The 26,426-nt window shown below is 53.3% G+C and overlaps 9 protein-coding genes across 9 annotated transcripts; 4 read left to right on the forward strand and 5 right to left on the reverse strand.

Moving 5' to 3' along the window:
• Window positions 1-562: 562 nt before the first annotated feature.
• Window positions 563-1,456, forward strand: BDP81DRAFT_466210 (mitochondrial import protein Pam17-domain-containing protein; the record flags this gene model as incomplete). Its single annotated transcript, XM_060594371.1, has 3 exons — window positions 563-1,165; window positions 1,230-1,302; window positions 1,356-1,456. The coding sequence occupies 3 exons, from the start codon at window positions 563-565 to the stop codon at window positions 1,454-1,456; spliced, it is 777 nt and encodes a 258-aa protein (XP_060438297.1).
• A 117-nt stretch (window positions 1,457-1,573) lies between these two features.
• Window positions 1,574-3,519, reverse strand: BDP81DRAFT_508272 (ThiF family protein). The gene is made up of 3 exons (XM_060595697.1): window positions 3,031-3,519; window positions 2,759-2,972; window positions 1,574-2,708 (listed from the first exon to the last, which is right to left on the reverse strand). The coding sequence occupies exons 1-3, from the start codon at window positions 3,242-3,244 to the stop codon at window positions 1,691-1,693; spliced, it is 1,446 nt and encodes a 481-aa protein (XP_060438298.1). The 5' UTR covers window positions 3,245-3,519; the 3' UTR covers window positions 1,574-1,690.
• An 11-nt stretch (window positions 3,520-3,530) lies between these two features.
• BDP81DRAFT_334674 (ribosome biogenesis protein SLX9-domain-containing protein) lies at window positions 3,531-4,193 on the forward strand (the record flags this gene model as incomplete). The annotated part of the gene is made up of 1 exon (XM_060585783.1): window positions 3,531-4,193. One exon carries the CDS (start codon window positions 3,531-3,533, stop codon window positions 4,191-4,193), a length of 663 nt encoding a protein of 220 aa, XP_060438299.1.
• Window positions 4,194-5,429: 1,236 nt separating this feature from the next.
• On the forward strand, window positions 5,430-6,822 carry BDP81DRAFT_441858 (stress-induced bacterial acidophilic repeat domain-containing protein). The gene is made up of 4 exons (XM_060591628.1): window positions 5,430-5,740; window positions 5,805-5,921; window positions 5,985-6,104; window positions 6,229-6,822. Exons 1-4 carry the CDS (start codon window positions 5,706-5,708, stop codon window positions 6,425-6,427), a joined length of 471 nt encoding a protein of 156 aa, XP_060438300.1. The 5' UTR covers window positions 5,430-5,705; the 3' UTR covers window positions 6,428-6,822.
• A 2,888-nt stretch (window positions 6,823-9,710) lies between these two features.
• Window positions 9,711-11,059, forward strand: BDP81DRAFT_466214 (Ulp1 protease family protein; the record flags this gene model as incomplete). Its single annotated transcript, XM_060594372.1, has 5 exons — window positions 9,711-9,749; window positions 10,037-10,064; window positions 10,309-10,358; window positions 10,409-10,428; window positions 10,504-11,059. The coding sequence occupies 5 exons, from the start codon at window positions 9,711-9,713 to the stop codon at window positions 11,057-11,059; spliced, it is 693 nt and encodes a 230-aa protein (XP_060438301.1).
• A 1,726-nt stretch (window positions 11,060-12,785) lies between these two features.
• Window positions 12,786-15,317, reverse strand: BDP81DRAFT_334889 (uncharacterized protein; the record flags this gene model as incomplete). Its single annotated transcript, XM_060585799.1, has 1 exon — window positions 12,786-15,317. The coding sequence occupies one exon, from the start codon at window positions 15,315-15,317 to the stop codon at window positions 12,786-12,788; it is 2,532 nt and encodes an 843-aa protein (XP_060438302.1).
• A 2,133-nt stretch (window positions 15,318-17,450) lies between these two features.
• BDP81DRAFT_441864 (uncharacterized protein) lies at window positions 17,451-19,189 on the reverse strand. The gene has a single exon (XM_060591629.1). The coding sequence runs from the start codon at window positions 19,026-19,028 to the stop codon at window positions 17,943-17,945; it is 1,086 nt and encodes a 361-aa protein (XP_060438303.1). The 5' UTR covers window positions 19,029-19,189; the 3' UTR covers window positions 17,451-17,942.
• A 167-nt stretch (window positions 19,190-19,356) lies between these two features.
• Window positions 19,357-22,167, reverse strand: BDP81DRAFT_441865 (heterokaryon incompatibility protein-domain-containing protein). The gene has a single exon (XM_060591630.1). It carries the CDS (start codon window positions 22,140-22,142, stop codon window positions 19,650-19,652), a length of 2,493 nt encoding a protein of 830 aa, XP_060438304.1. The 5' UTR covers window positions 22,143-22,167; the 3' UTR covers window positions 19,357-19,649.
• A 1,477-nt stretch (window positions 22,168-23,644) lies between these two features.
• BDP81DRAFT_441866 (acyl-CoA oxidase) lies at window positions 23,645-25,996 on the reverse strand. Its single transcript, XM_060591631.1, has one exon. The coding sequence runs from the start codon at window positions 25,880-25,882 to the stop codon at window positions 23,783-23,785; it is 2,100 nt and encodes a 699-aa protein (XP_060438305.1). The 5' UTR covers window positions 25,883-25,996; the 3' UTR covers window positions 23,645-23,782.
• Between the last annotated feature and the right edge of the window lie 430 nt (window positions 25,997-26,426).

Raw genomic sequence — 26,426 nt, forward strand, 5'->3', positions numbered from 1 at the left:
TATTAATTTTAGCCTTATATTCAATTTTTAATAAATAGGTAAATAATCGACCTTTAAGGTGCGATAAGAGAGTGGCCCACTCGCTTGTGTGGCTCACTCGCTTGTGAACTACATTAACTAAACTTAGCTTTATAACATTTACTCTCTAATAGTAATATATTTTAGATATCATACTTATCTCATATGTATAAGACACTACTTTATAAGATGCCTTATAACTACCTACTATTAGGGGTCCTTGTGCTGTATTACATAAGGCATCAAGTACCCTTGGCCTTTGGGATCATGCGATCCGGGGAAGCAGGGGCTGCAGTTAGGCCCGTGCAGAAGCTGCGGCTGGGCGTCTACCGACGCAGGGCGTCAAATCTTTGGTGGGCCGAGCTTGACCTCATCGCGAGGAGCAGAAGCTCCATCCACCTCATCCCAGCTTCAGTTTCCATTTTCTCTCTTCGCAAACCACTGCAAACCACCAAAATAAAATCTCCCCTCCACCTGCGCACCGCAACGTCGATGCCCACAACCTCCCGACACAATTGAGACTTTTTGCCAAGGCCTCGCAAACATGCTGACGCCCACGAGCACCTTCGCCCTCCGCCTCGCCGGACAGGGCGCCGCCCGCGCATCGATTGCCTCTTCCATCGCCCGCACCACCGCATGCCCGTACTCCACCGCCTCCATGAAGCAGCACCAGCCCGCGACCGCCCGCCCAATCGGCCTCGCCTCGACAGCCGGCCCGATCGCTCGAACCAGCGCCGCCTTCGCCGCATCCCCCTCGTCCTCCATCGTCGCCCGCGTCGTCCGCCAACCCTGCTCCCAGCGCTGCAACGCTACCGCTGCCGCCTCCTCCGCCGCGGCGCAACAAAAGTCCGCTCCTGCGCCGGGGGACAGGCTGGACTGGGAGACCTTTTTCCAGCTGCGTAAGTCCCGTAGAAGGTGGCAGCTTGGCTTCAGCGTCATTTCTGGATTGGGATCCTTTGTTGGCGGTGCTGGCATCTTGGCTACTGGCATTGCGGACCCGCTGGTGACACAGATTCCTCTGGATCCTTTCATTACGATGGGTCTGATGACGATGGGATTCGGCGCTCTTGGATGGCTTATTGGACCTAGCGTTGGCTCTCTGGTGTTCTACACGCTGAACAAGAGGTGGAAGACTCAGATGACGGTGGTAAGTGACCCCTGCTGCGTTTTTGAGGGAGAAAGCCTTTTGTTAATGTGAGTTTCTGCTGCAGAAGGAGAAGGAATTCTTTGCCCGCATCAAGAAGAACCGTGTTGACCCGTCTGTTTCGTCCGTTGGTAACCCTGGTCAGTACACTTTTCAGAAACACGTCAAGCTCCCATGTGCTAATCTCTATCAGTCCCCGATTTCTACGGCGAGAAAATCTCAAGTGTCAAGGGCTACCGTCAATGGCTCAAGGACCAGCGAGCGTTCAACAAGAAGCGCGTCAGCTTCGTGTAGAGTACCGCCCCAACGACCACCCACCACGGCTCTCTCTGCCAGGGACAGTTTCTTTAGGATTAATCAGGATCATGGCTAGTGGGCGAAGGCCGCCCTCCTCTCTTTGTAGCAATAGGGGTATCGCGTAGGAAAAGTATGTATCATGACGACACAGCCCCCCCTCGTCAGAACAAATTCAACTTTTTTATATCCAAACTCCTCTGTCGTCGCCCGCCCCGTCTCGCATCTCAGATCTCAGGTAAAAGGCAGCGTGGGGTCCACGTCTTTCTTCCAAGCCCGCATACCTCCCTCAATGTCGCCGATGAATCTTTTGCCATCGTTATTCAGCGCCAGATCTTTCAGACGCTTCGCGGCAAGCTGTGAGTCGTTGCCGACCCTACAAACAAGGTAAATGGGCGAATCCTCTGGGAAGTCCAGCGGCAGCCACTCAGGCTGAGGCTTGACTCCCTCGCTGGACGGCTGCGTCTCCTTCATGAACTGTGCAATCGGCACACTCACAGCGCCGTCGATGCTACAGATGTCAAAGTTTTCGCGCTCTCGCACATCCAGCAGAAGATGTCGGCCACCCTTCTCCTTGGCTACACGCTCGTACGCGATCGCAGAAATGCGCTCTTCGGGCCCGAGAACATTAACCGGCGCGGTAACACCGCAGAACGACACATAGTCAAGCGATCCCGATCGCAAAGTCTCAAGAGACAGCGTCGACGTCGCAGAGCAAGCGAAGCAATCCTTCCTCCGGCCCCGCATACGGACAGACCTAAATTGCCCAGACGGCGCCGCGCCCGAAAAGATGAGTAGCGAGGGTGCAGCCGCAGTCACACTTTTGTCTGTCACATCCGGATCGACGGCCCCCGCGGCAATGAGCTTAATCGCCTCGAGAGCCTGCAGCACGCCCATGACGCCGACCACGGGTCCGAGAATGCCGCCCTCGCCGCAGCTGACCACGCTATCGGGCGGCGGCGGCTTGGGGAACACGCAGCGGTAGCACGGTCCGCCGCCGCCGCCGCCGTCCGGAGTGGTGCTCCCCTGCGGCGCGGCGGGCGAGTTGAGGATGATGAGCTGGCCGTCTGTGCGGAAGGCCGAGGCGGAGACGAGGGGTTTCTGGAGGAGGACGCAGATGTCGGAGATGAGATAGCGGGAGGTCGGGTGGTCTGTGCAATCGAGGACAAGGTCGTGTTGGGATACGATTTCTTCGGCGTTGGTTGGTGTTAGGTGTGTTTTGTGTGCGTGATATGTTACTTGTGGGTTGAGGCTGGGGATGTGTGAGCTGGAAATATGATAAGAGGAGGGGGGTTTGCGTACCCCTTTAGGTATGTGATTGCGCTTTCGACCTTTGAGACTCCGACTCTGTCGGCTGAGTGAGCGATTTGGCGGTGGAGGTTGGATACTTCGACGACGTCGCCGTCGACGAGGCCGATGGTACCGGCCCCTGCTCCGGCGATGTAGGCCGCTGCGGGGCATCCCAGACCCCCGGCGCCGATGATGAGGATCTTTGACTTTTTCAGTCTTAGTTGACCTGCGGGTTTCGTTGAGCGAAAGTATCAAAACCAATGTATAATTTATTGGAAGCTCACCTTTGACGCCTACTTGAGGGATGATGAGTTGTCGTCCATATCTCTCATAATCCTCGGGTTGCAGGGGCCATTTCCAGGGTTGAGCTGATGCTGATGCTGATGCTTGCTCCTCCTCCCCTGCCTCTTTTTCTGCGCTGGCTAGCTGTTCCTTGAGATTCTTGAGGCCCAGCTCCGCTTCTGCGACTTTGCGCCGCAGCTCTTCGACTTTGCTCATTTTGTCGCGTGACGTGCGGTGTAAGTGAGAATCGATGACTCCCAAGCGCGGAAATTGTCTAGGCTCTGGCGCACGTCGGAGGTTCCGCCCCCGATCTCCGACCCCGCGATTTCAGAGGGCCCACACGTCTATCTTTTCGGCCCCATCACGAATTTTTGAAGGAACCTAAGCTTGGGGCGTCCTCAAACTTTACCGGCCATTTGCATCCCGTTCTGAACTCGAACCCATTCAATCTATCCGTACAACTCCTCAGAACCGCCAACGATTCAACACAGTCAAAATGGTAATGGAATTCCTCTACCCCCCGCTCCTCCCCCCCGATATAGCAAAAGCTAACGTCTCCAAGGCGCCCACAGCACCAACGACCTCCCTCTCCGCCCGCGAAAAGCGCATGGCCCGCATCCGCGGCGACATCCACCCCCTCGCACCGCACAAGACCCTTCGCCCCGAAGCCCAAGTCGACGACGGCTTCCTCACCAACAAAAAAGACAAGCGAACGATGAAACACAGCGCCTTCCTCAGCAAAGTCGCCAAAACCGCCCCCGGCAGCGGCAAGACGCTCAAGCGCCGGAGGCCGAACAATAAGCTCGTCGCGACGATGGAGTCGCTCGCCGACGCGCTGCCGGACCTGGATGAGGGCGCGCAGACGCTGGAGCAGTTGCGCGAGGGGAAGGTCAGGCATAAGAGTTTGAAGAGTAGGCCTGGTGCGCTGAAGAGGAAGGAGAAGGTTGTCAAGGCTGAGGTGGCGAGGTTTGGGGCTAGTATGGCGGCTTTAGCTTCCCTGCCTGGTGCGAATGCTGGCGCGACGACTCCGGGTGGTTCTGGTGCGATGGTGGTTGAGGGGGTGGGGGCGCAGGAGACGACGACGAATGCGACTTCGAATCGGTGGGCTGCGTTGCGGAGACACATTTCGAGCACGATGGAGCAGAACCCTGCTTTCAGCACATAAGATTCAATGGTGGTACATATACTACTACGAACGGCAGAGAGGGATACCCGACGGATTTGGTCGAAAAAGCAACTTGGAGCACAGCGCGCCAAAGGCATGATATCGTCATCGACGGAAGGTGGCGTCTCCTTGTTTTCCGACGACTGTTCTTCACTCTTGCGGCTTGGACCTATGTTCAGGTGGGATTCTTCCGTAGGACTGTCAATGTCGGGATCGTCGTCTCTGATCGCAAGGGACATTCCGCGACGCACGAGAACTTCTCAGACTCGCCATGCCCTGGATAATTCATTTAGATTGGAAGCTCTCTAGCGCAGATGCGCTCGAATTCGCCAAACATGTCAATAGTAGCCATTTCGATCATCACTCGATGGCAGCGACAGGTCTACCTCGGATATTCTAGAGTTGCCGGAATCTGGATGGCTCTACATCGTGCAAAACCGAGTCAAGTATACGTGTACTGGTGGAGAGGGTTCACGGAACTGATGCTGGACTTGAGCTCCAGTTGGTCCAATGCTACGATGCTCAGGCTGCAAAAAGGGGTCAACATGAGAGCGTTTTGAAGGACACCATATCAGCGTCAACCCGGCCGAGGAGGGCCAGCCGAGGGGTCAAAAGTTGATGGACCCCTTGTGCTCCTTATTAATGGGGATTGTGTCTACAACAAAAGAATATCAAAATGATTTGATTTGACGTGGTTTTTGCACTCGCCTCACGAATGACATACCAAGAAGATTTCGTTTGCCATTAATCGCATTGTTTCTCCTAGCAGGGATAGTGGTTTAGCGTTTCAAGGATAGCAAATCAGCAAATATCTCAACGGCGACCTTGTGAGCCGACGTCATTTTGTCCAGCCTGAAGGGTGAAAACGCGTCGCAAGAAGGTATTCTGCATGGCAAAAAGAAAAGAAAGTAAACAAACAAATCGTCAGGCTAGTCCAGGTTGACTGTTGCATGGTTTGATGAGCTGGCTGTCTCCAACGGTCTGGAGTGGCCCATGGACAGCATTTGTGGATATCTTGGCAGGTTTGACGAAGGGGTGATGTCAGCTAAGGTCCGGGCATAGTGGCTGAAGACGAATCCATCGCCAATCAGCTATTCCGCAAGCGCCTAGCTTGCTCCAAACTGCACAAGACTCTAGCAGTCTGAAGAGTGCATTTGTGAAATTCTTCATGGTCTGGAGTTGGGGTGGGTGTGGCCTTGCATCGTCATACTATGCGGCCGGCAACAGCGATCTACAGGAGGGGAAGGCTCGTTTGCCTAGAACCAACGTCACTTGGGGAACTTGGAAGGAACTGTGCAGCTGAGCAGGCAACAACTGCACCTTTTTATCATTGAACCGCTCCTTCCCATTAAGTCTGCATCTCGAGCAGTTGATATAAACCTCCAAAACATCCCCGTCGTCTCTTCATCCTCGGATCTATTCCTCTATCATCCACAAACGACCATTTCCCGTCTTTCAACTTTCAACTCTACATCGCCACCACTTACACAAACTCCACCCCCAATCGTCAACATGGCCGACACCAACCCCGGAAACTTTGCCAACCGGTACGACTTCCGATGCCCTCGATATGCCATGAGGTATCTTTAACTTATTGCTGACCGAATAAAGTCCCACTGAGGAGGTTCGCGAGATCGCTGCCAAGGGCGGTCATGCCAGCCACGGCGGCGGTGGCATCCCGCAGGAAGTACCGAGCGGCAACACAAACCCGGGTAACTTTGCGAACCGGTACGTTCTTTCTTCCGTGAGACATTCGTCTTTTGGTACCAGAGATCTGACAATCTTCGACAGACCCACGGAGGAGGTTCGTGAGATTGCGGCCAAGGGAGGTCACGCCAGCCACGGCGGCGGAATCGAGGCCGAGACCCACTCGGGCACCGGCAACACCAACCCCGGCAACTTTGCCAACCGGTAAGCGTGCTTCACATGTTTTACTGCAGTGCCCTGACATCCGGCTCCTTTCCACTTCAAGCTCATTTCAATCTTACCTCGCATGCGCATCTCTCGTAGACCACCATCACTAACGCTACCGCAGACCCAAAGAAGAGGTTCAAGAGATCGCAGCCAAGGGCAGGCATGCAAGCCACACGGGCGGCTTCGCCAGCATGGACGCCGACAAGCTGCGCGAGGTTGCTTCCGAGGGCGGCAAGGCGTCATCTGGCTCGTTTGAGCCCGGCTCTGAGAAGGCGCGCGAGGCGGGACGCAAGGGCGGTCTCGCGGGTGGATCGGACTGAGATGTTGCTATCGCACGGCAATACCCAGTACCATGGTTTCTTCAGTGTAACAGGACGAAGACTTTGCACCAAGTGTGTCGTGCCACTGGACCAGAGGCCGAAGCACAGCTGTACGATATTCGGAACACAAAAGGATGGACATGAGACATGATTGATGGGCAAAAAAGATAGGACTGCCTCTACGACAGGGTCTCTCCCTCCCCCAACGAAATACCACAATTGAGATTCTAGGATTCTAGACTTCTGACCAAAGACGTTGCTGTGTTGCCATTGCATTGCCCTGTCAGGCGTTTCGTCCCACTTCCGGGCCGTGAGCGGATGGCTCCGAGGTTTTGCGTGCTTTCGGCGCCTCTCTTTTCTCACCTCGGACCCCCACCCAATTCCCCCGGACCGTTCAATTAGGTGGCAGGCTACTGCAAGAAACGCACCATTTCCAAAGTCAATTCTTCCGCGACCCCCTCCGGCACTTCTCAACAAGAGTGAACCTACCTACCTTGTTCCGAATTGAGTGTGCTGTGATTGGGAGCAGTTGAGATGCATTGAATTCTCCTATCCCGAACTGAATCGATCCTTTTCCTAATTCTCCAGCGGCACCCCCATGTCAATCCATGATCCGTCAGCCCTGCGAGTGGGTTGGTTGGGCTGATGGATAAACTTGGCGCTCTGGGGGCAAGCCACGTTCGGAAGACGCCGATGCAGGTGACGAGCGTTTTCCCTTTCCTATCCCGCGCCTCCCTTTTCCGCCTCTCGACGTTTGAAGAATTTACGGAGTAAGTACTACTGTGGATGAAGGGTCCGGACTCCGCTGTACCGTTGTGGGACTAGGCTCCGTCACCGATGCCGCGAACGTTTTCGTGTGACTCGATTCTTGTGGCGGTTAACCTGCGTAAGTGCTTTACTCATGGCTAGGTAAAGTATCGAGCGCCCGTAGTCCTAGACGGGAATGGCCAGGCTTTGTGTAGGTCGATGACATTTGGGTGCCTCTTTTTTGTTTTTCCTTTTCGTCCAAAAAGGGTTTGCGGCGGGAAGTGCGCCAGGTGGGTGGTATCGCAGATTCGCAGGGCCCTGGTACGGGCATCGTGATGCCGCAGCACGGTGACGTAGACGAGGTGAAACTTGGTGTGCTTTTTCTTTTCTCTTACTCTTTTGCCTGCGTCTTTTGAGTCTTGGGTGCTTCACTTTCCATTGAGACCATGAAGAGAAGGCGAAATGACTAGACACTCACTTACTCGAATCCAAGTAATCTCATCCTACTCACAATCTGCACTGCCTTATTACTGCTCCCAGAGAACAGATCGTGAGGGGGAAAGAGGGAGGGTCTGTAAGTGAGACTTGACTGTCAGAGAAGGTTGTTTCTGTTAGAGGCTTAGCCATGGGCTCCCACCCCCCTCCTCCTCCTCCTTCTCCAGTTCCCCAATGGTGACTCCTATTCCCATCACCGTCTCAGTCCATTTGTCACAGGCAGGCAGAGCTGATGTTCCTTGGTGGGAATCGAAACCAGAATCGGGGCAGCAGCACACTGCCGCAGACAGACGTAGAGTTTCTCCAGATCTTGGGAGTTTTTCCTTTTTTCCCTCCTCGCGTACCTTACCTTACCTTAGACAGCACCTACCTAAAAGACAGGGATGGGCGGATGCCACTGTAATCAACGTAAGGTAAGGTAAGGTATTGCAGATGATCGGCCATCGAGACTAGCACGTTTCGTTTTTTGTTATTCCCTTTGGACGTATGTAAACTCGTGTGTTCCCCCCATTCCTCCACGTCCACGCCCACTGTCCCTGCACAAGAGCTATTTGTTTCCTTTCGAAGGCTTGCTTTCCTTGCTATCCTCCTGCCTCACGACTTTGGCACCCTCACCAAGAGCACCTTCCGTGAGAACCTCTCGATACCTACCTACCCAGTCTCTGGTACTCCCTCGGACTTGGCCAGTGCTTTCACCTTTGTCTCCGTACGATGGCCGCGGCAGTCGACGTTCAGCCAGCAGCAGGAGTCCCTCATACGGGTATCAGCCGGTTAAGCAACTCGAGGTATGCTTCAACTCTTTCTGATTCTCACTCTTTCTTGATTTCACTCTCTCTGCCTGCTTGCCCAACCCTGAACAACATCATCATCGTCATCCCTTCCCTTCTGGGTGGGTGCGCCGGAGGCACCGTGGGATGGTGGGGTCGCCTTCCGAATTGGGTCAAGGGAAAGTGGCCCTAGCTCCTCGGCTCCCCACAAGTGTGGCTTGTCAGCACCTCGTCACCTCGCATTTCTCGTCTCTTTTCCTCCTCCTCTTCACAGCCTTTGGGCAGTGCTGCGCCACTCTTGGGCCACGTCTCCCCCTTCGTCACTCGTCACTCGTTGTTCAAGCCTCACTTCTCAGCGCCTCTCTCAGCGCCTTTTCCCATCCGAGCTGCACCTAAGGTACGGAGTAAGGTACCTTTCGCACTGCTGCATGCCCTGCACCGGTAGTACCGCAAGCACAGAGCCCAACTCCAGTGCAACCAGCCCAGCCAGCCCCCATCACTGCACCTGCACCTGCACCAGCCCAAGTGGTCCCCCCCCCGTTCATCGTCTTTCTCCCGTTCGCTTCCCCACCGCACCGTCGTCCATCGCTCCGCTCCGTCTGCGCCCTGTGACCAGGAAGGATCCTGAAGTTTCCCACCGCCCGCGCGAGAAACACTGGGAAGAGAGACCCTCGTCCCTCCCCCCGCTCATAAATCCCGAGCGAGAAAAAAAAAGCAAAAAAAAAAGAGCGGATGCGAAAAGGGCTCTGAATTAATTTTTTGATTTTATTTCTTGGCCTTGGCTAATTATCCCCCATCCTCCGTTTTCTCTTCCCACTCTTTCTCCGATTGATCCTATTCCCGGAACTTTTCCCTCTTGTTCCTCCGTCCTTGTTCTATCCGTACCGATTCCTCAAGTTCCCTACCACATTGCAAACACACGTACCTCGTCGTCGACCTAGGTACTTCACCTACCCCAAACACCTTCTTGGAAAGATCGTCGCTCTTCTCGAACCGAACCTACCTACCTACCTAAGCACCCTCTGACGCAACTCCCCGCGAAAAACAGCCGCTTCCTACCCTTTCGCTCTTCTCGCAACCGACAACCACCGCCGCCCCGAGCGATCAACTCCTCCCGCTCCGGCTCGACTTCGACGACATCCTCAATATCCTCTACCCCATCGGCTTCAGCAATATCGCCAGCAACATCGCCAGCAGCATCACTCCAGCTTTCCCCCTCGACCTCCCCGACGAGCAGCACCAAGTCCGGACACAGGTCCGAGTCGCGCTTGAGCATGCCTTTCAGGAAGATGGCGCGTCACTTTGGTGACACTGTAAGCTCATTCTTCTTGCCCTCGTCCTCCTTCTTCGTCTTTGGGCCTGTCTTCCCCCCCTTGCCCGCCGCTGCCGCACTGGGAAGTGAGGCCTGATGAGGTCACAATCTTTCTCCATGGTCCTGCACTCCAGGTCGGACGACAGCCGCGGACGGGCAAGCACATGCCCTCTCGTCTCGTCGTCTGCCTTGAAGTGCGGTGGTGAGGCTGGCAACGGCGGGGTACTTCGGAGGGGGCCGTCCTGTTTCAGCGCAAGCGCCAGTGAACTGACCTGAATCGCGTCTTAGCTCTCCCCGCAGGCACCTTACTTGTCGTGTAAGTCGCACTCCTTGCTCCCGATGATCCGCCGCAACTCCCGCAGCGTGATCCTCCCATCCCGCGGTGATCGCAGCCCGGCTGACAGCTTCTTTTGGACGATGCAGATCACGATATCCTCCGTATGTAAACCTTCCGATGGATGACGAGGTGCCGGGACCTGCCGAGACCGCGGGTTCCGGCAACTTGGACCTCCAGCTTAGCTCAATCAGAGAGGCACTTGGCTTACTCGCGTTGCTTGCAGTCACCTACGAAGACATCAAATCACTCAAGAACGACTGGTTGACAGATAACGTACGACATACTTCCCTCCTTGCGCCTGCTCCTAGCTAACGAGTGTATAGAACATTGCATTCTGGGAAGAGTGAGTCCTAACCACTCCCAAGGCCAACAGCCCCCCTCCCTTACGAGCGACTCCCCTAACAAACGACAACCTTAGATGGCTGGAACGCGAAGTCCTCCCCAAGTACCCGCAAGCCCGCATCATCCTCCTCCGGCCCTCAATGACCTTCCTCCTCATGAAGGAGCCCGACATGCGCCAGATCCGCTCCGCCCTCCCCGACTTCTCCAAAGTAACACACATCTTCCTCCCCATCAATGACGCTCGCAACGTCGCCCAGGCCGAGGGCGGCTCTCACTGGTCCCTGTTGCTCGTCAGCGCAATCGACGGCGTTGCCTTCCACTACGACTCTCTCGGCGGCGCAAATTACGCAGAGGGCCGCCTCGCCACCCACAAAATGTCTGAGATCCTAGGCCGCCCGCTCCGCTACCTCAACCTTGACGACTCCCCTCAGCAAGAGAACGGCAGCGACTGCGGTGTGTTCGTGTGTATCCTCATGCGCCACCTGCTCATCAAGCGCCTGCTCAGCGCAAACGCCCGCGAAAAAGTCAGCATGAGCATGGCCAATAAGCTGATTGACAGCCACGGCGGACGCAAGGAGATGCTCAAGATTATTGAGAGCTTGCGCAAGGAGGGCGAGCGGAGGAGATCGTAAGCGCCAATCCCTCATATTCCCCCCCTTACTGAATTTGCGCCTTGTATTTTTGGTCTCTGCGGCTTGTGGATGATGGCAGTGTCATCGTCCTCCCTCCTGTACTTGTACTCCTTGTTTCTTGATGAAGCGTAAAAACGTGTATTATCTCGAGGGTTCCCTGACACCCCTTCTTTCAAAAAGGAGAAGCGCATCACCGTACTCGTCAAAGACGCCGCCGCGGATCGAGTAGTCAACAATAGGTCCCCTCCATGCCTCCCTTTACAAACTCGAACGAACGATACGATATTGTGACTTAATCATCACATTCTTGCCGACTTTTTTTTTTTTTTTTTAAATGTTTCGATATACGATATCCACGAACGAATGCATTGTATTTTATTCAAACAACATAAGAAAGGGGGGGAAATGTAAGCATTTCGTAGGAGAAGACGGAGTGATGAGCGCCATCTACCAACACACGCCTAAAAAGTCCACCGAGTCGAATCGACCGCCTGAAGTTCGAACGCCGTTTCTATGACGAGAGTAGAGACGGGACTGTGAGAGGCGGACGGGGCTGGTAGGAAGATGGAGCGTGGAAGGATCGGCGCTGATGAAGAGGATAAGACCTGAGCGGATCGTCATGAACATGGCGGCGTTGGGGACTGCTTTGGCGGGCCATGTCGGAGTAGAACCGCCGCAGAGAGTGTGGCTACAGTAGAGGAGGAGGAGGAAGAAAGGGGTGCAGATCAAGACAATGCAAAGGCGAGGCGTTTTGGCGTGCCAAGGAACGGTTGATTAGCCAAGAGAAATATGATTCATCTTATTTTCGTTTACGTACGGTTCTTTCTGTGGATGGCATTGCTTGATCTGCATGGTCGTAACTTACTCCTCTGGATGTCATCTGCTCTCAGCTGTGAGTATATCCACAATCAGAAGGATGCGAAGGTATTCCAGCAGAGACATGATACCAGCGCATACGAACCTCTGAACAAAAATTACGAGATGTGTTCCTGGACTAAGCTGAGTGGAGGGACTGGACTAGAGGAAAATCGTCAAAATGGTGTTTAGTTGCAACGTCACACAGCATCGCTCATCCATTGCCATCAAGCCTTGACGAGCATCACATCATCGCTTGGGACCTGGACATCAAGTCAACGGAGTAAGCTGTATCACGCTAGCTAAGAATCTCTCTCCAAACCATCGTTCTCCGCTGGATCATCGATCTATCGCTCAGCGCTGACCAACCAGAGCCCGATAGACCATCCACAAAATGGCAATGAAGTTGTCATCCCGACGTGGTAGCGCAAAATCCTTGACCTCCTTCTCCCCTTGCACATCCATTCCCATCACCAAAAGGGGCCATCATTCTTGGGAGGCTTCTTCTTGTCCAATTCGCGCTTATCGTGCGCGACTCGGGCTGCCAGCTTGTTGAATCCTGCCTTCGTAATTCCGTGTAAGGCTCCACCTCCGCTCATTACTGACGGGGCGATGGACGAAGGAGCATCGTGGATCTCCTGGAGGCGTTGATGGAATGCCAATGGCGTAGTCGGTACATTACTATTCGCGATCGATGGGGTGTCCAAAAGGGACGGGACTCCCAATCTAGAGTTGCCGCAAATGCGATTGTAGTCGGAGCCGGTGGTGGGCACGACAGTGAGGTGAATCGATCGATTATTGCTCATCGTGGCGATGGGCTCCGCCCAAATTCTGGCCGAGGCAGAGCGGCGTGAAGCGTTCGATTTCGTGTTCAGGGATTGGTCTGCGTCACCATGGATTCCACCATCATCAACGATGATCTGCTGGCGGCTTGGTTAGCGTCGTGCTCTTTCTCTTCTTGCTTCTTGTTCTTGGACTGAAGATAGGCGTTCACCTTTCGCTGGTCAATCAAGCCAGTGCTCTGATAGATCAGGTCCGCAGTCTGCTGAGTGTAAGGGTCAGTGCTGTCGATATTATAGTGCAGCCATTCCTTTTGCGACTGCTCAGTGGTGTAGGCCCAGCCAGCAGAGTACCACATCTGGAAGGCACCCGACTTGGGATCTTTGCGGTGACGAACCTCTTTTCCTTGGTCAGGATCGAAATCCATGTACTCAACGGCATCGTTCCAGTTCGCGCCTTTCTCCCAAGTGATAGGCTCCTGTCTCTCGCGGAATGCGTCGAACTCTGCCTCTTCCACCGGATCATCCGAGTGGGCATTCGCAAGCCATGCCTCTTGATAACGCTGATCTTCGGCCTCGGCCTCTTCTTTGGTCTGGAGGCCACGGGCGTTCTCTGTGGAGATGATATCGATGTTGAACGAGGGGGATGTAGGCAGGTATCGAATATGAAGAAGATCATCGAGTGAGGCATCGCAAGGGTCCGGACAAAAGACAACGTTGTGCCCCTCGGGTGAACCGCTGTAAAAAGGGGATCTGATGATACACTTACGAACGAGCACAGCTGACTCGATGTTGGAGAACGAGATCTGAAAGCTTCCATCGTCAGCGTAGACAAAGTGCGTAATGACTTCGGCGAAGGTGGACGCCAGTCCAGCTCTCTTGAGAATGGTACGCAGATGCATGACGGGAAATCCGGTGACGGCAAGACAACGAGTACTTCCCTCGCGAATCATGCTGAGAATCGAGTCCTTCAGGGGGAATGAGTCCGTATTGGCAATGCTGATGTGGACTTGAACCGAGTTGCCATCAGCCGTGGTGAACCCGATTTCGCGGTCCTTGTTCAGGCTGTACCGGTAAAACGCCCTGGCGTCCTCCGGAGAGGTGAACTCAATGTACGCATGGTTGAGGCGATTGTCACTAGTTCCCATCGGCAGCGCGTGGGCCTTGAGAATCCGACCACCTCGAATGTGCTCAAGGATACGCTGGACGTGAACCTCGTCGGGGAAGCCAGTCATGATGATAGTCCTGGAGGCCACATCTGGTACGCCGTCGTTGACAATTAGCTTCTGACCAGTCTCATTTCGGATATACCGAATTCCGTATTTCAACATACCCGGCACAGCTGAAGGGTGACGACTGCCAGTGGCACGCTGATATGCCTGCAGCACACGTTCTTTCTGGAATGGACTGTCCCAAATGTTATCGCTGCCATCACTCCAGTCGAGACCAGTCACATTGTCTGGGCGAGTTGCAGTCTCGATTTTCTGGTTGTCAAGGTATTGAATGGGAGGAGGATGCTGCTTTTTGGCCGAGAGTTCTGGAGGGTCGGGCGTGACGAGGGCTTCCTTGAAGACGTAGGGTGACTCTGGCTTCGGGGAAGCCGCCTGGTTGGCTCGATCGATGTTCTGTGGCTTGTCAGGTGTCTTAAGAGCCGGGAAATGGTCCTCGAACGAGATCAAGGGCTCGTCATTGATGCCAAGAACCGTCGGGAAACCAGAATCCATGTTTCCTCTGTCATCAAGAGATCTGTCATCAAGAGAGACTCCAATGGTAGCGAAAGATTCTGTCACCTCTGGATGATCAGTGAGAAAGCCGCGCATGAAAGCTTCATACATCTTCGCTCGCTCGATAGCGTTGAGAAGGCAATTCTGCATAGCCTGTATCTGAGTAAGGAGAGGTGCATTGCTTGCGACCTCTCCGGCATGCTTCGTCTTGTACTCTATAAGCTGTCCTTGAGTGTGGTCGAGATCGTCTTGGAGTTTGCTTAAGGCCTCTTGATCCTTTTTGCATCGCTTATTTTGCTCGATAGAGTAGGTCTGCGCACGGCATCTGAGGAGGTTGGCCTCCTTGATATCCTCCTTGAGCTTGTTGATTGTGGCCTCGTCCAAGTTCACTTTGTGCTTTAGCGATTCGTTGACATATTCGAGGCTCTCATTCTCGCTTTTGAGGACTTCCTGATCGGCCTCGAGCTGCTTGAGGCGAGACGTCATGGTAAGGAAGTCGTCTTGGCGAGCATCTGAGTAGGACGAGAACGACTGCTTCGATGACAAATGGTCTCGGGTTGTGCTGCTGGGAGTGAACTCGGCCGAGGACGGGTCTAACGACTTGCGACCAGGACCAGAAGACTCAATCTGCTTAGTGACGGCGGAACTCGTGATCGTGTGGGTGTGGCTGGCGTCAACAACAGTAGCATTAAGATCCTTGGAATCGTCATCGAAATCAATGAGAATCTTCGAGTTCGCTTGGGGAAGAATCGGACGAGCAGGGGCGGGCGGGCTGCCGGCGTCGGTTTGGTCATCATTAAAACCATTGTCAGTCGACGCGTAGACGCTCGCTCCGCCGTCATTATCCTTCTCCTGCTTGATGATACGGCCGGGGAAGCGAGGGTCGTATGTGTCAACCATTTTGGCTGTCGTTGCGTTGTGCTGCTGATGGTGGGGATTCAGGGGATTTTCCGAGGCTCGGGAGATTTCAGCTGAATCTCTACTGGGGGGACTGTAAACGAGAGATGTTAATGAATGGATTGACGATGCTTTTCTTGCGAAGAAAACGAGAAACGGATTCGAGAAATGAATGTTGAGGAAGATGCGGAAGAGGAGATAGATAGTACTTCGATTTTTGTAGCGATTGGAAATAACAATTGAAATTACCACTTGCTCTACCAGCGTTTGACGGCTGGGTCCTCGAAAGTGGTGATGTAGAAGGGGAAGAAAGGAAGGTCGAGTCGAAAGGCGGAGGGGAGATGCGCTCCACGTCGGGGAAGGCACCAGCGGGCTTTGGACCAAATGGAAGGATGTTCGAAGGCAGGTGCGCAAGAGGGCTTGGAAGCAGGGCAGGTTCTGGGGAGCAAGCAGCGATGGAAAACACCATGACATACCTAGCTGAGTCTGAAAATGCTTGCGCCATCTTGACTGAAAAAAAAAAGTCGAGAGTAGTTGTAAGCAATGAAATCACCGTGAGGTACTTCTTTTCGTCTAGTGCTGTTGCTACCTGTTGATAAGGTAGAAGGTGTTGGTGATTAATCGAAATGATCTCGCTTGGTGTGTGGTGAATGACTGGCTTATAGAAGGCTGATCTATAAGAGCCAAGATGCGCCTTTGATGATATCAAGAACGCCGAAAGCAAGGCAAAGTCTCTGTCTCTATGTCTATGCTGCTGTCAAAGTGGTGACGTTGTAGGCGTTTCGTGGTACGAATGATGTGGGATTCTGATGAGGATCGAGAGAAGGCTCGACTCGGATTCAGACTTGGCCTGGAAAGAAAGAGAGGTGCTTCAAGTAGGAGACTTCAGCTGACCTGAGATACGTTAGTGATGCTCAAACAAGGGTGAGGGAGTGAGGCTTTCGCCTAGGTAACATACCCGATAAGTGTGATTCCGAAGCCGAAATCACGACTCAGTACTAGTAGACAAGGCTTTGAGATAGGACCGAGTCAATAGCGTGAAGAGTGAGGAGGGAAGCTAGGATATTCAGGTAGGTGAAGGTGCTGCTTCCAAGCGGTGATGCGGATGTAGGGGGGAGGAAGACTCGAAGGAGAAAACCAGAGGAAGAGATCCCCTCTCTTATGGACCCTCTCCAGAGGTAGGCTCGATAGAGCAGGAGCTACCGCGGGGCGGGGGCGGAAAGTCGAGAGGGATGAGCTTGCGAGGAGGTTGGTAGTTTGAAGGAGTAGAGTGGGAGAAGGGAGAAAAGAAAAATACCCCCTTCTCATATAGGTCCTTTCCAGATGTCAGAGAGAGGGGAGAAGCTGCTGAGGAGAGGGAGGAGAAGAGAGAGGAGAAGAGAGAGGAGAAGGAGGTGAAGTAGAGAAAAAAAGGAAAAGAAGAAGAAGATTGATGAGGCGAGAAAAGATTCAGACTTTTACATCCCCTTGGCAGCCAGGCAGCCGGGCAACCGGGGAGCGGAACTGAGGCTATACGGGGACACTGGTAGACGGAGGAGTTTAGGAGATCAACTTCGGTGGAGAATGCCAGACAGAGAATATGGACCAGTGAAGTGTCAGACGAAGCAGGCCAGACGGAAACTTCACATGTAGTAAGCTGTAAAAGCATGGGGTAGAGACCATAAGGTCTAGACCAGACATGTCAGAGAAAGCAGACGGAGACTGGAAGAGAGAAATTGGACAGGGCACAGAAAGTATTACACAAGGATCAGTTCAAGGGGGTTGAGCTATTGTTGTGGAAGAAGCTGGTAGGCTTTTGGTAGTGGGCAGTCTGAGTTGAGTGCAGTTAATCCCAAAAGGAGACCCAAAGAGTTGTGAACTACCTGGCGTTGAAATGCCACATATGAGCTTGGGCAGTTCAGTCTCCAGGGTGAGATAAGTCACCAGAAGGCAAATGAAATGTGAGCGGATATAATGAGGCATACATACTCCGAGGAAACTCATGGCCTCGATTCATTGTGACTTGAAGGATCTTTCTGAAGGTGATCGAGTGAGGAGGGTCAAGTGAAAGAGGTCAAGTGAAAGAGATCAAGTGAAAGAGATCAAGTGAAGGGAGATCGAGTACATGTTGTTGCTCGAGGTGAGCTTGTTACAAAGACTTCAACTACCTACAACAGCATCATCTGGAACTCTGAGGTATAATGAGGACAGGTCAAGTGAAATGCAGTAATCACTGAGCAATACTTGAGTAAGAGACAGCGTTCGATTGACTAGCATTAGACTGGGGAATATGAGCCTTACTGGTTATATCTAGAGTCTCCAAATGATCTGTGAAGCTTACATGATTATAACTAGATCCAGCAGAAGAAATATATGATGGTGTGAAGGTAGACAGAGCAATGCCTGATTGGAATATTGGGGTTATAACCATAGGTGCTAGACCTAGGGCGCATGATGCGACTTGACTACACGCAAGTAGGATCACATGCAGTACCGCAAAGCATCGCATTCAATCTGGTATCTTGGAAATGATAAACTGACGTTACGCAAGGAAAGGGGGTATACATGCTAGCCCAACGCCGTGCTCCGATAAGTCGATAGCCAAGGGAAACCCCCACACCTTATACCCACATGCATTGACCGACTGTCTTAAACTTCAATGACGAAATCCCGAACCATGTTGAGGAACCTCTCACGGTACTCGGTAGGGTTGGCAGTGATGCTCATGGGGCCGTGGCCGGCAAAGACATTGTACGACTTGACGAGTCCAGTCATGGCCTTGGCGCGGAACTTGTGCTTGGCCCAGAAGAAGTCGAGGACAATCATGCGGTAGGTCCAGTTGCCATCAGCATCGGTAAGGCCGGTGCGCCAGGGAGGGGCGTCGGATTGGATGGCGGGAACATCGCGGGGTTCGTCGAGCACGTTGGGCCCGGGGTAGCGAACCATAAAAAGGGAGTAGTCAACGGCGTTGTTCTCGGCTAGGAGCTGGGTGTCGGCTTCGAGAAGGTCCAGCAGCTCCTTCTTCTGGTCGGGCGTGACGCGGACCTTATCCTCAAACTCGTCTATCAATCGCTCCTTGACGCTCTGCGGTGCAAGGTTGCCGTTGGCGATGTCCCGTTCGGGGAAGAAGTAATCGTTCGGCTTCAGGTCGTACGTCTCCCACTGATCCCTTCGATGGTCGGTCTCCTCCTCTTTCTTGCCGTACATCAAGTTCTCCATGATGATATGGTGCGTCGGCGCCATGCCAAGGATACCACCAATCGTCGCTTTCGCAGTGTATGCCATGTCGGTGATGCGAACCAGCAAGCTGTGGGGGTGCTTCTTCATGTGCGCGACGTAGGCGTCGAACAAGTCGTGTGTGAAGAACTCGTGCTCGAAACGGCGGGGCAGCGACTTGATAAGAAACTTGCCGTCGGCCGTCGTAAAGAAGGTCGAGCCGCTGTACCCCAGATCGCCGACGGGCACGAGGTCGGATTCGCGGCCCTTGCCCTTGGCTGCCTTCTTTGCGAGGTGGAAGGAGTTTGTGTACTCGTCTTCGTCAAAGTGCCAGACATTGTGCCGGAGCTCGAGGAAGTCTGCGGCACGGTATCGGGCGAGAGGGAGGTGGAAGACGGAGAGGAACGAGGTAAAGACGCGGAAGATGCGCTTTTTGAGGCTTGGTTTGTCGGGGTTGTTTGAGTCGCCTGATATGGCTGCGAGGATCGAGGACGAGATTGAGGTGCTCCGGATCTGCATGGTGGCGGTTGGAGGCCGAAAGGCCTAGGTAGGTCTTTGAGAATCTTCTCGTGATGGAGTACGGCGACTTCTAAAGGAGATTATCTCAAAGAAAGACTAAACGGCATACAGACCTGGTGAGATTGTAGGCCACTTTGGAAAAAAAAAACCCCCGTTGTAGGATGAACCTGAGCTAGGTAGCTTGTGTTAGGTTTGAAGGGATGGGAGCTTGACGGGAGCTTGTGCTAGGGGGACATGGTGGGGAGCTATTGACGTCACTTTGCCGGGAAGGGCGCCTGCAACCGCCAATGGCCTCAGCCACCGGAGCAAACGTTCCTGATCAGAAACATGGCAACCACTTATTCCATGACTGAGGTAATACATACATGATTACTCTTTTTATGGATAAATGTTCTCTTAGATCTCAAAGCGAACCTTGAGACAGAGGTAAAGAAAGAATCCTCTTCTTTTTCAAGATCCCTGCTATTAGACGTTTCTTGGTCAACCTAGTTGGTCCCACGAAAAGGCTGAAAGAGATGTAAGTGTTCCCAGCTTCAGGATTACTGTCTCTGATTTGCTTTTTTTCTCTGGATAAGCCGACCGAAATCTTCCAAGTAATACCTATTTGCTAGACGAGGCACCTTACACCAAAACAACCGGCTCCCAGCTGGGCTCAACGGAGGCCCATCCATCCAAAGAAACAAAGCCGACTCCGAGGCGAGAGTACAGCCCGCTCGTACGAGTTGTAATTAATACATAGAAGCCGAATCCCTGGCTTTCCGAAAAAATCGTATTGTGCTCCCAAGTACCAGGGAATTTGAGGCCAGCAGCGATGACCACCATGTAATGGCTAGTCCCCATACTCAGACATTTCAGGGCCCAGTGCCTATGCATGGGTGCACTAGTACCTATCTTTGCGCCATCGTTGCCGTAAATAGTAAGTTGAATGCCTTCATCGTCCCCGCGAAGATAGGAGCCTATCCGAACTCTGGCAACTGTTGTGTTAAAGACGAGGGAATGAGGGTGTTCTTCTGCTCTGGCTTTTGTCTTGCCATCAATGTCGATGTGGTGGCGAGCCTCCATGGGACTGTGAGGAGACTGTGCCCACAACTCAATCACACGGCTCCAAGATGCCTGTTGTTGAGGGTACTTGTACTCCACTGCCCGAACAAGCTCTGCTTTGGGTTGAAAGAAGGCTTCGAGGTCTCTCTGGAGGTCTTCTGGGTGTACAGAATCATCGATTCGATCTTCTGGGAACCAAACCTTGCCTTCACTTACGCTTCTGAGCCTAGAGGATCCAGTAGAAACCGGGTCGCAGTAGAAGAATGAGATAAGATGTCCAAAGTGAATCTGGTACATTGGGTCCAACCAGTCCCCGTCAATCCTGCCACCGAGGGATCGTTGATAGATGACGGATCCCTTCCGAGTAGCCCACGTCCAAGATGGAAGCCTTAGTCCTTCCGCAGTGCGATATGTAATCTCCAAAGGGGAGCAAAAGGACCACAAGAGGCTGTGTGCCAAATACCTCTCCGGAAGCCCCAGCAGCATCTGAGTTTTGGCCCGAGCAGCGACAACATTGCCGACTCCAGCAAAGGCACTCAGCACGTCTTCTCGGCGGCCGAGTGTGCGCTTGGTGTACTGGTCCACGAGGAGCGGATAAAATCCGAGCACCCCATCATTGCTGTACTCGTCGGATCGTAGACCCTTCTCGAAGCCTCTTCCACCATAATCCTTAGTTTCCATTGCGTCATCTGCCTGTGGATACTCCTGTGGTCGATAATGTCTGATGTCAGGGTACCTATGAAGTTCAGAACCCTCATGGAAGCAGCTGAAGTAGACGTGCCCATTGCTGAAGAAGACATGCCGCCGGGAGAGAAGCTTCTCCTGAAATGTCCACGCTCTCGAGTTCCACTCGCTGGAACTTATGACTTGATTCTCACTGAGAGGAGCGATACCGACAACGGCATGATCCATGGAAGAATTCCCGTTCGAAATAGTCCCCTCTACTGCTCTGGGCACATGCTTGATGAATTGCCAGCAATGGTTCTTATGAGTGGAGATGTTTGGCCGTGTAGTAAGTCCAGGCAATCCAGCACCAACACCATTCGCAGCTGCAATAATGGTGAATTCCGCAAGTTGATAAATGTCGTTCATAGCGTTGATCTGCGCCATCTTCAGATCTTCATCGTCCTGCAGGATGCACAGGCGATCAACCCAGAGGTATCGCTGTCCCATATTCCGACATAAGTGAATGGCGTCCACGACGACCTCTGGCAAAAGATCCGGCAACAGAGCATCTGTTCGTTTCAACTTTTCTGCGTTTAATGTTGTCAAGTGGAGGTCCCGATCCGCTGAAGCAGTTGCAAGTCGCCATGTATAACTCAATGCCACAAACGGAGCCTGGGTCTTTGGTTCGATAATCCGTCTGCGTTTAGTGTCGATAACGCGGAGACCTCCAGGGAGTTTTGATTCTGTCAAGGGCTCGTTACACTTGGATCCGTGGTATTTATGGCAGCCCGAAAACCAACTGCGAAGGAGGCTGACGTTGATGTATCGCCGATCCCAGAGCTCTGCTGACTCAAGTTGGCTTCCGTCTTTTGTCCCGTACTTGAGACTAATCTCCAGAACCACAGGTTGATAACCAGAGTTGGTCTTATTACCCGCCGGTGTTGTGAGCCCTGAAACGCAGATAGCTAAGGCACAGCTCTCGGCGAAGGGCGATGTCTCATGCACTCTGTTGGATATAAGAGTACGAGAACTTGGGTCCGTCCTACGACTTGGGAAGAGCCCACAGATTGCGAACTTAGTATCGCCGTCGGCGCCGGCTACAGTGCTTAGTTCCGAGCCGATGAAACTGCAAATCATGCATTCTGGGTTATCGGCGGTGCTCCTCAACGAACGAAAGTTCAGAGACTGGAAGCCGTAGAAGCCAGAATCCGACTTATTAAAGTCGGAATCGAAAGCTGAGACATCCACTTCTTGTGAAGCGTAATAGCAGAAGACTACATGGAAAAAGTCATTCCACGGCTGACAGCCTTGGCAAAGAAAGGAATTAGAGACGGGGTTACTGCCATCTGAACAGAAAGTGCAATCTTTCAGACGGCCAACGTTTCTGCCGTGTAAGTGGTTAAACATGCTTGATGCATTCTTTTGCGCATGGTACTTGGGTTATCAAGTCGTCAGATGATGTCTTGTACGGCAAGTGGGCGAATGAAAGAAAACGCCAGGCAGCCGTCAGATGAACCCTCTTAGACACCAGAGCTTGCGGGGTCGCGGGACTTTGGACGTCATTGGCCAATGATGAGTGGGTAGACGGGTGAGCGAATGGCACATTGTGAAGCTCGTCTGACCCATGTAAAATGGTAGGGAGCGTTGACTTACAGAGCTCAGACTTGGAGATATTACACAAGGCCAAGCTAATAATAAAATGTTCTTGTGACAGAGTATTGGACTCACTTTCAGTGAAAATTCGATTACATTTCTGCATGTGAGCATGCGATTCTACAACAACGCCTCCAGTGCGAGCATTTCTACAACTGATATGTTCCAACGTCCTACTACCGATCTTGGCCTTTGCTCACAGCCAGTCTGTCCCCTCGCACCCGGCTTAACAGATATCTCCAACCGTGGCAGTCGCAGTGAATATTTCATCATTGAACTCAAAGTTCTTGGTATTCCCATGAACGCATTCGCATTGGTACTCAGTCAATCTGCGAGCGGGTGGTATCGTAGTTGGTGTTGCGCAGCGTCGCGCTTCCAAGGCTGGTGCATTGCTTCTTGAGCTGCAACTCAATGTGGCGTATAGTGCAGTCTTTCGGGTAGAGTGGTCCGCGGGAAAGATTCAGCTGCCGGAATATTATAGCTTTCGAGGACTGCCTTGGGCAGCCATGGCCGCACCCGGAAAGAGAACGAGAACAGTAGATTTGCACTGTTAAGTATCAGTATGGAGGTCGAGGTCCTGGAAAAAGTTGATGCGCTTACTGTTGGAAAGTGAAGTAATGAGTATAGTACCTGTGGTTCTTCGGTCAGTTTGAGCTCTCAATTTATGATTCCAAGAAGGTGAGTTGAAGGCAAGCAGCGAAATGTGTCAGTCAGATTACGGAAACAATGTAGCGGTTCCGACCTTTCTATGTCAAATGCGTTGTGAGTTGTACTCGTAGAGGGACTCTGGTGTTTTCTCAACATCCTTTCTTTCATTACTTGCTATCTCGCTTCTAGTCTAGGGCAGCCCTAAGCAGAAACCATGAAGGGTTGTCATAGGCCACTAGCTTGGCTCAATCAACGTCTCTAGGCATAGTGAATGGTCTTGGCATATAAGAGTCTAATCGATCAATACGATGAAGTTCCAAAGAGCGGCAGAGTGGCAATTTGAGTTGATGGTCTGAAAAGCCTGACGGGATCATCGCCAAGGCCCGGCCCCGGCCGCCCCATTCCAACTCAGGCCGATGCGCCGTTGTTTCCGGAGCACGTTCCCAACTTTGGGGAAGGCAACGGCTTACTATCCGGACTCGCCGGATTCTACGACCGTCGCAGTAAGGTTTCTTTGAGCTCCATCACACACCTTTTCAGACCTTAGCCTGTGTTCTGATATGTCCTCGTGTCACAAATGCCGGTTGATCATAGCCGAAGATGAGGCCGGCAGCCTATGTAGGTAGTGCTAAGTGAAACCTCCCATTCTTTCAGATTCTATTCATCTGCATTGCGCTAGTAATTATACAATCAAAACATTTAACCATCCCTTATAACATCTATAGTCTCTCGTCTAGTGAGATCATTTACAACTTGCTTCTCAAGTCCTTTCTCTCATCCTTCTTAAACAGCACCTTGCTGTTGGGGTAGGGGTCGAAGACCACGCTGTTGAGCGGGTTGTCCTCGCTGGCGCGCTTGAACATGTCCTCGTAGACCTTGCCGTCGTAGCGTCCCAGACTGCTGTCCAGAACCCAGTCGTCAAACTTCCAGGCATCGACCAGACGAACTGCGTGGGGACGGATCTCCTCCAAGAGCGTCATGACAGCCTTGGTTCTCGCCAGCGTAATCTGGCGGACAGTGACGGCCGCGGAGCTGTAGAACTCGCTGGCCTCTTGCTCGAGGGTGTTGAGAGCATAGAGTCTGAAAAGCTTGTGCAACAGACCGACGGTGTCCTTGTCGAGCTTCTCGGTGGTAGCCTTGTCGTTGAGAGCCTGGTGGAAGTTCTTGACGACCATGTACTGGGCGTGCGCGGTGCTGAGACGCCAGAAGTCGACGAGAAGGCTGTTCCAGGACTGCTTGTCCTCATCTCTGTGGCGGAGGGCCTCAAAGGTGAGGAAGGATACACGCCAGGCGAACGCAGCGACGAGGTCCTCGTCGGAGCCAAGAACGTCAAAGGCGGCGCCGATGTCGCGGCGGCGGAGGAACTCGGTGAGAATGCGAGTGGTGTCGTTGTTGCCGGCCTTGCCCTTGAGGACAGAGCGAGCAGACTTCAACAGGTAGCGAGATACTTGCTGGGTGAGCATGTAGTTGTCGCCCTCCCAGGTCAGGGTTGGCAGGTAGTCGGCGTACCACGAACCGATACCACTGAAGGAGGAGTATCCGTGACCTCCGCAAGCGCGGCGGCAGATCTCGAGACCCTCACCTGCGACTGTTGAGCCGTAGGCCTTGAGGGCGCAGGAGGTGGCGTGCAGATCGGCGAGGAGGTCGGTGCCGGGGTTTAGCTCCTCGGGGCCGGGGTTTCTGGTTCCGTCGCTAAGCTTGCCGACGTCGCCCTTCATGCGCTTCTGGTTCTCGTCGTAGAGGTTGATCATACCGCGACCGGTGAAGTGGAGGGCGAAGGTGGCTGCCAAGAGGGGCAACAGACGAACCTGCACCATGGTGTAGTTGAGGACTTGGTTTTCGCCAGGCTCGCCGGCCGGCGCATCGCGATCCTGGAACTGCCGACGGACGGCGCAGTAGCGGGTGGCGATGGTGACACCCTTGGCCAGGACGGAGCCGGACTGAAGCACAATGTTCGATCGCACCCATGTGAGGGTTCCGTAGATCAGGGAGGGATTCGCGGGACGGCTGTACTTGCTCGTGTTCGGGTCGATGGACGAGAATCGGGCGAGCATGTGGTTGTGCGGGATCTTGACGTTGTTCAACAGCAAGAAGCCGTTGTCCATGGTGTTGTAGCCGAACTTGGGGCCGATATCGCCGACGTGGACGTTCGGGAGAGGCTCGTGAGTCTTCTTGTCGCGGATCGGCACAACGAAGGGATGAGGTCCAATCATCTTGCCGTTCAGGATCAGCTGGGCCATGACGACGGCGTGGGTGGCCGTCTTGCCCAAGGATCCGATCCACCACTTCGAGGCCGTAAGGTGAGGTGAGTGCAGAACGAAGCTCTTGTCAGTTGGGTCCCATGTCGCTGTGGTCTCCAGGCCGCGAACGTTGGAGCCGTGGCCAAGCTCGGTCTGGGCGTAACATCCGAGGATCTCGTAGTTCTCGGCGGGCTTGAGGAAGAGCTCGTGCTGCTCCGGAGTGCCCTGCTCGCGGAGGGTGACGAGGAACATACTGGCGTGGAGGCCATATGGTGTCGGCTCAGCAATCAGATCGTTGGCAACGATGTAGTCTTGCTGAGACCAGTTGTGCTCCTTGGTCAACTGGAAAAGTCTCTTGCCTCTCGCCAGCGCAGCCTCGATACGGGCATTCCGGCCACGGAAGTAGTTCTGCGTCTTGTCAAAGACAGGCTCCTTCTTCAGGATGTTTAGTATCCTCTCGCTGCGTTCGAGAGCCTCATTTGTGAACATGAACGACGCGAGCTGGTCAACGTTAAGGTTGGACTTTGCGCGCTCCTGAGCGAGGAGCTCAGTGCCCTGCGGGCCAGACGGCTGGAGGGCCTTGACCCAATCCGGAGTATTCGGCATCTTGTCTTTTGTGTGTGGGGTTGTGAAGCTGGGGTAAGTGAAGGACTGGGGAAGTTGGTCGGGAGAAATGGAGGCTGCAGATGGGATTTTGTAGGATATGCTGTTCTTGAGTCGTGAGCTGTGCGCTGTCCAGATCTAATCTAATCGAGGTTTCGACTTCCGACTCGGAGAGCAGCTATGATGCTATGATGGGCAGTGCCTCGGCAATTACTAAATCTAGTTAGACTATAACCCTTGGTTCGCGTCGAAACTCCACAAAAAGGCTCTCGAGAAACCCCTTATTCAACCAAACGGCCCACCCAAACCCAAAGTTGTCAGCTCCCGATCATCGGACATGCTCGGCGCCGACTCCGACTCCCGAGGGTGAGGGCACGCCTAGCCGATTTCCCTCGGTTGGTTATCTTCAGTGCCGGGTGACCGCTTCTAGACCTCCGGGACACGCGGGGTCTCACTCATCTCACCACTCATCACTGTTGCGCGTCCTTGATGACACCAGCTCATAGCCCAAAGCCTGGTCTGACAATTGTGGCTAAAGTGTGATCGC

The sequence above is a fragment of the Colletotrichum phormii genome, assembly GCF_030913505.1.
Source record: "Colletotrichum phormii strain CBS 102054 chromosome Unknown BDP81scaffold_37, whole genome shotgun sequence".
Taxonomy (NCBI): domain Eukaryota; kingdom Fungi; phylum Ascomycota; class Sordariomycetes; order Glomerellales; family Glomerellaceae; genus Colletotrichum; species Colletotrichum phormii.

Coding starts and splice junctions, on each gene's coding strand:
- BDP81DRAFT_508272 (XM_060595697.1), bottom strand. CDS start 3,244: ATGAGCAAAGTCGAAGAGCTGCGGCGCAAAGTCGCAGAAGCGGAGCTG. Junction 2,973..3,030: donor CCCTCAAGTAGGCGTCAAAG/GTGAGCTTCCAA, acceptor CGAAACCCGCAG/GTCAACTAAGACTGAAAAAG. Junction 2,709..2,758: donor GCAATCACATACCTAAAGGG/GTACGCAAACCC, acceptor ACACATCCCCAG/CCTCAACCCACAAGTAACAT.
- BDP81DRAFT_441858 (XM_060591628.1), top strand. CDS start 5,706: ATGGCCGACACCAACCCCGGAAACTTTGCCAACCG. Junction 5,741..5,804: donor CCCGGAAACTTTGCCAACCG/GTACGACTTCCG, acceptor GACCGAATAAAG/TCCCACTGAGGAGGTTCGCG. Junction 5,922..5,984: donor CCGGGTAACTTTGCGAACCG/GTACGTTCTTTC, acceptor AATCTTCGACAG/ACCCACGGAGGAGGTTCGTG.
- BDP81DRAFT_441864 (XM_060591629.1), bottom strand. CDS start 19,028: ATGCAGATCCGGAGCACCTCAATCTCGTCCTCGATCCTCGCAGCCATA.
- BDP81DRAFT_441865 (XM_060591630.1), bottom strand. CDS start 22,142: ATGTTTAACCACTTACACGGCAGAAACGTTGGCCGTCTGAAAGATTGC.
- BDP81DRAFT_441866 (XM_060591631.1), bottom strand. CDS start 25,882: ATGCCGAATACTCCGGATTGGGTCAAGGCCCTCCAGCCGTCTGGCCCG.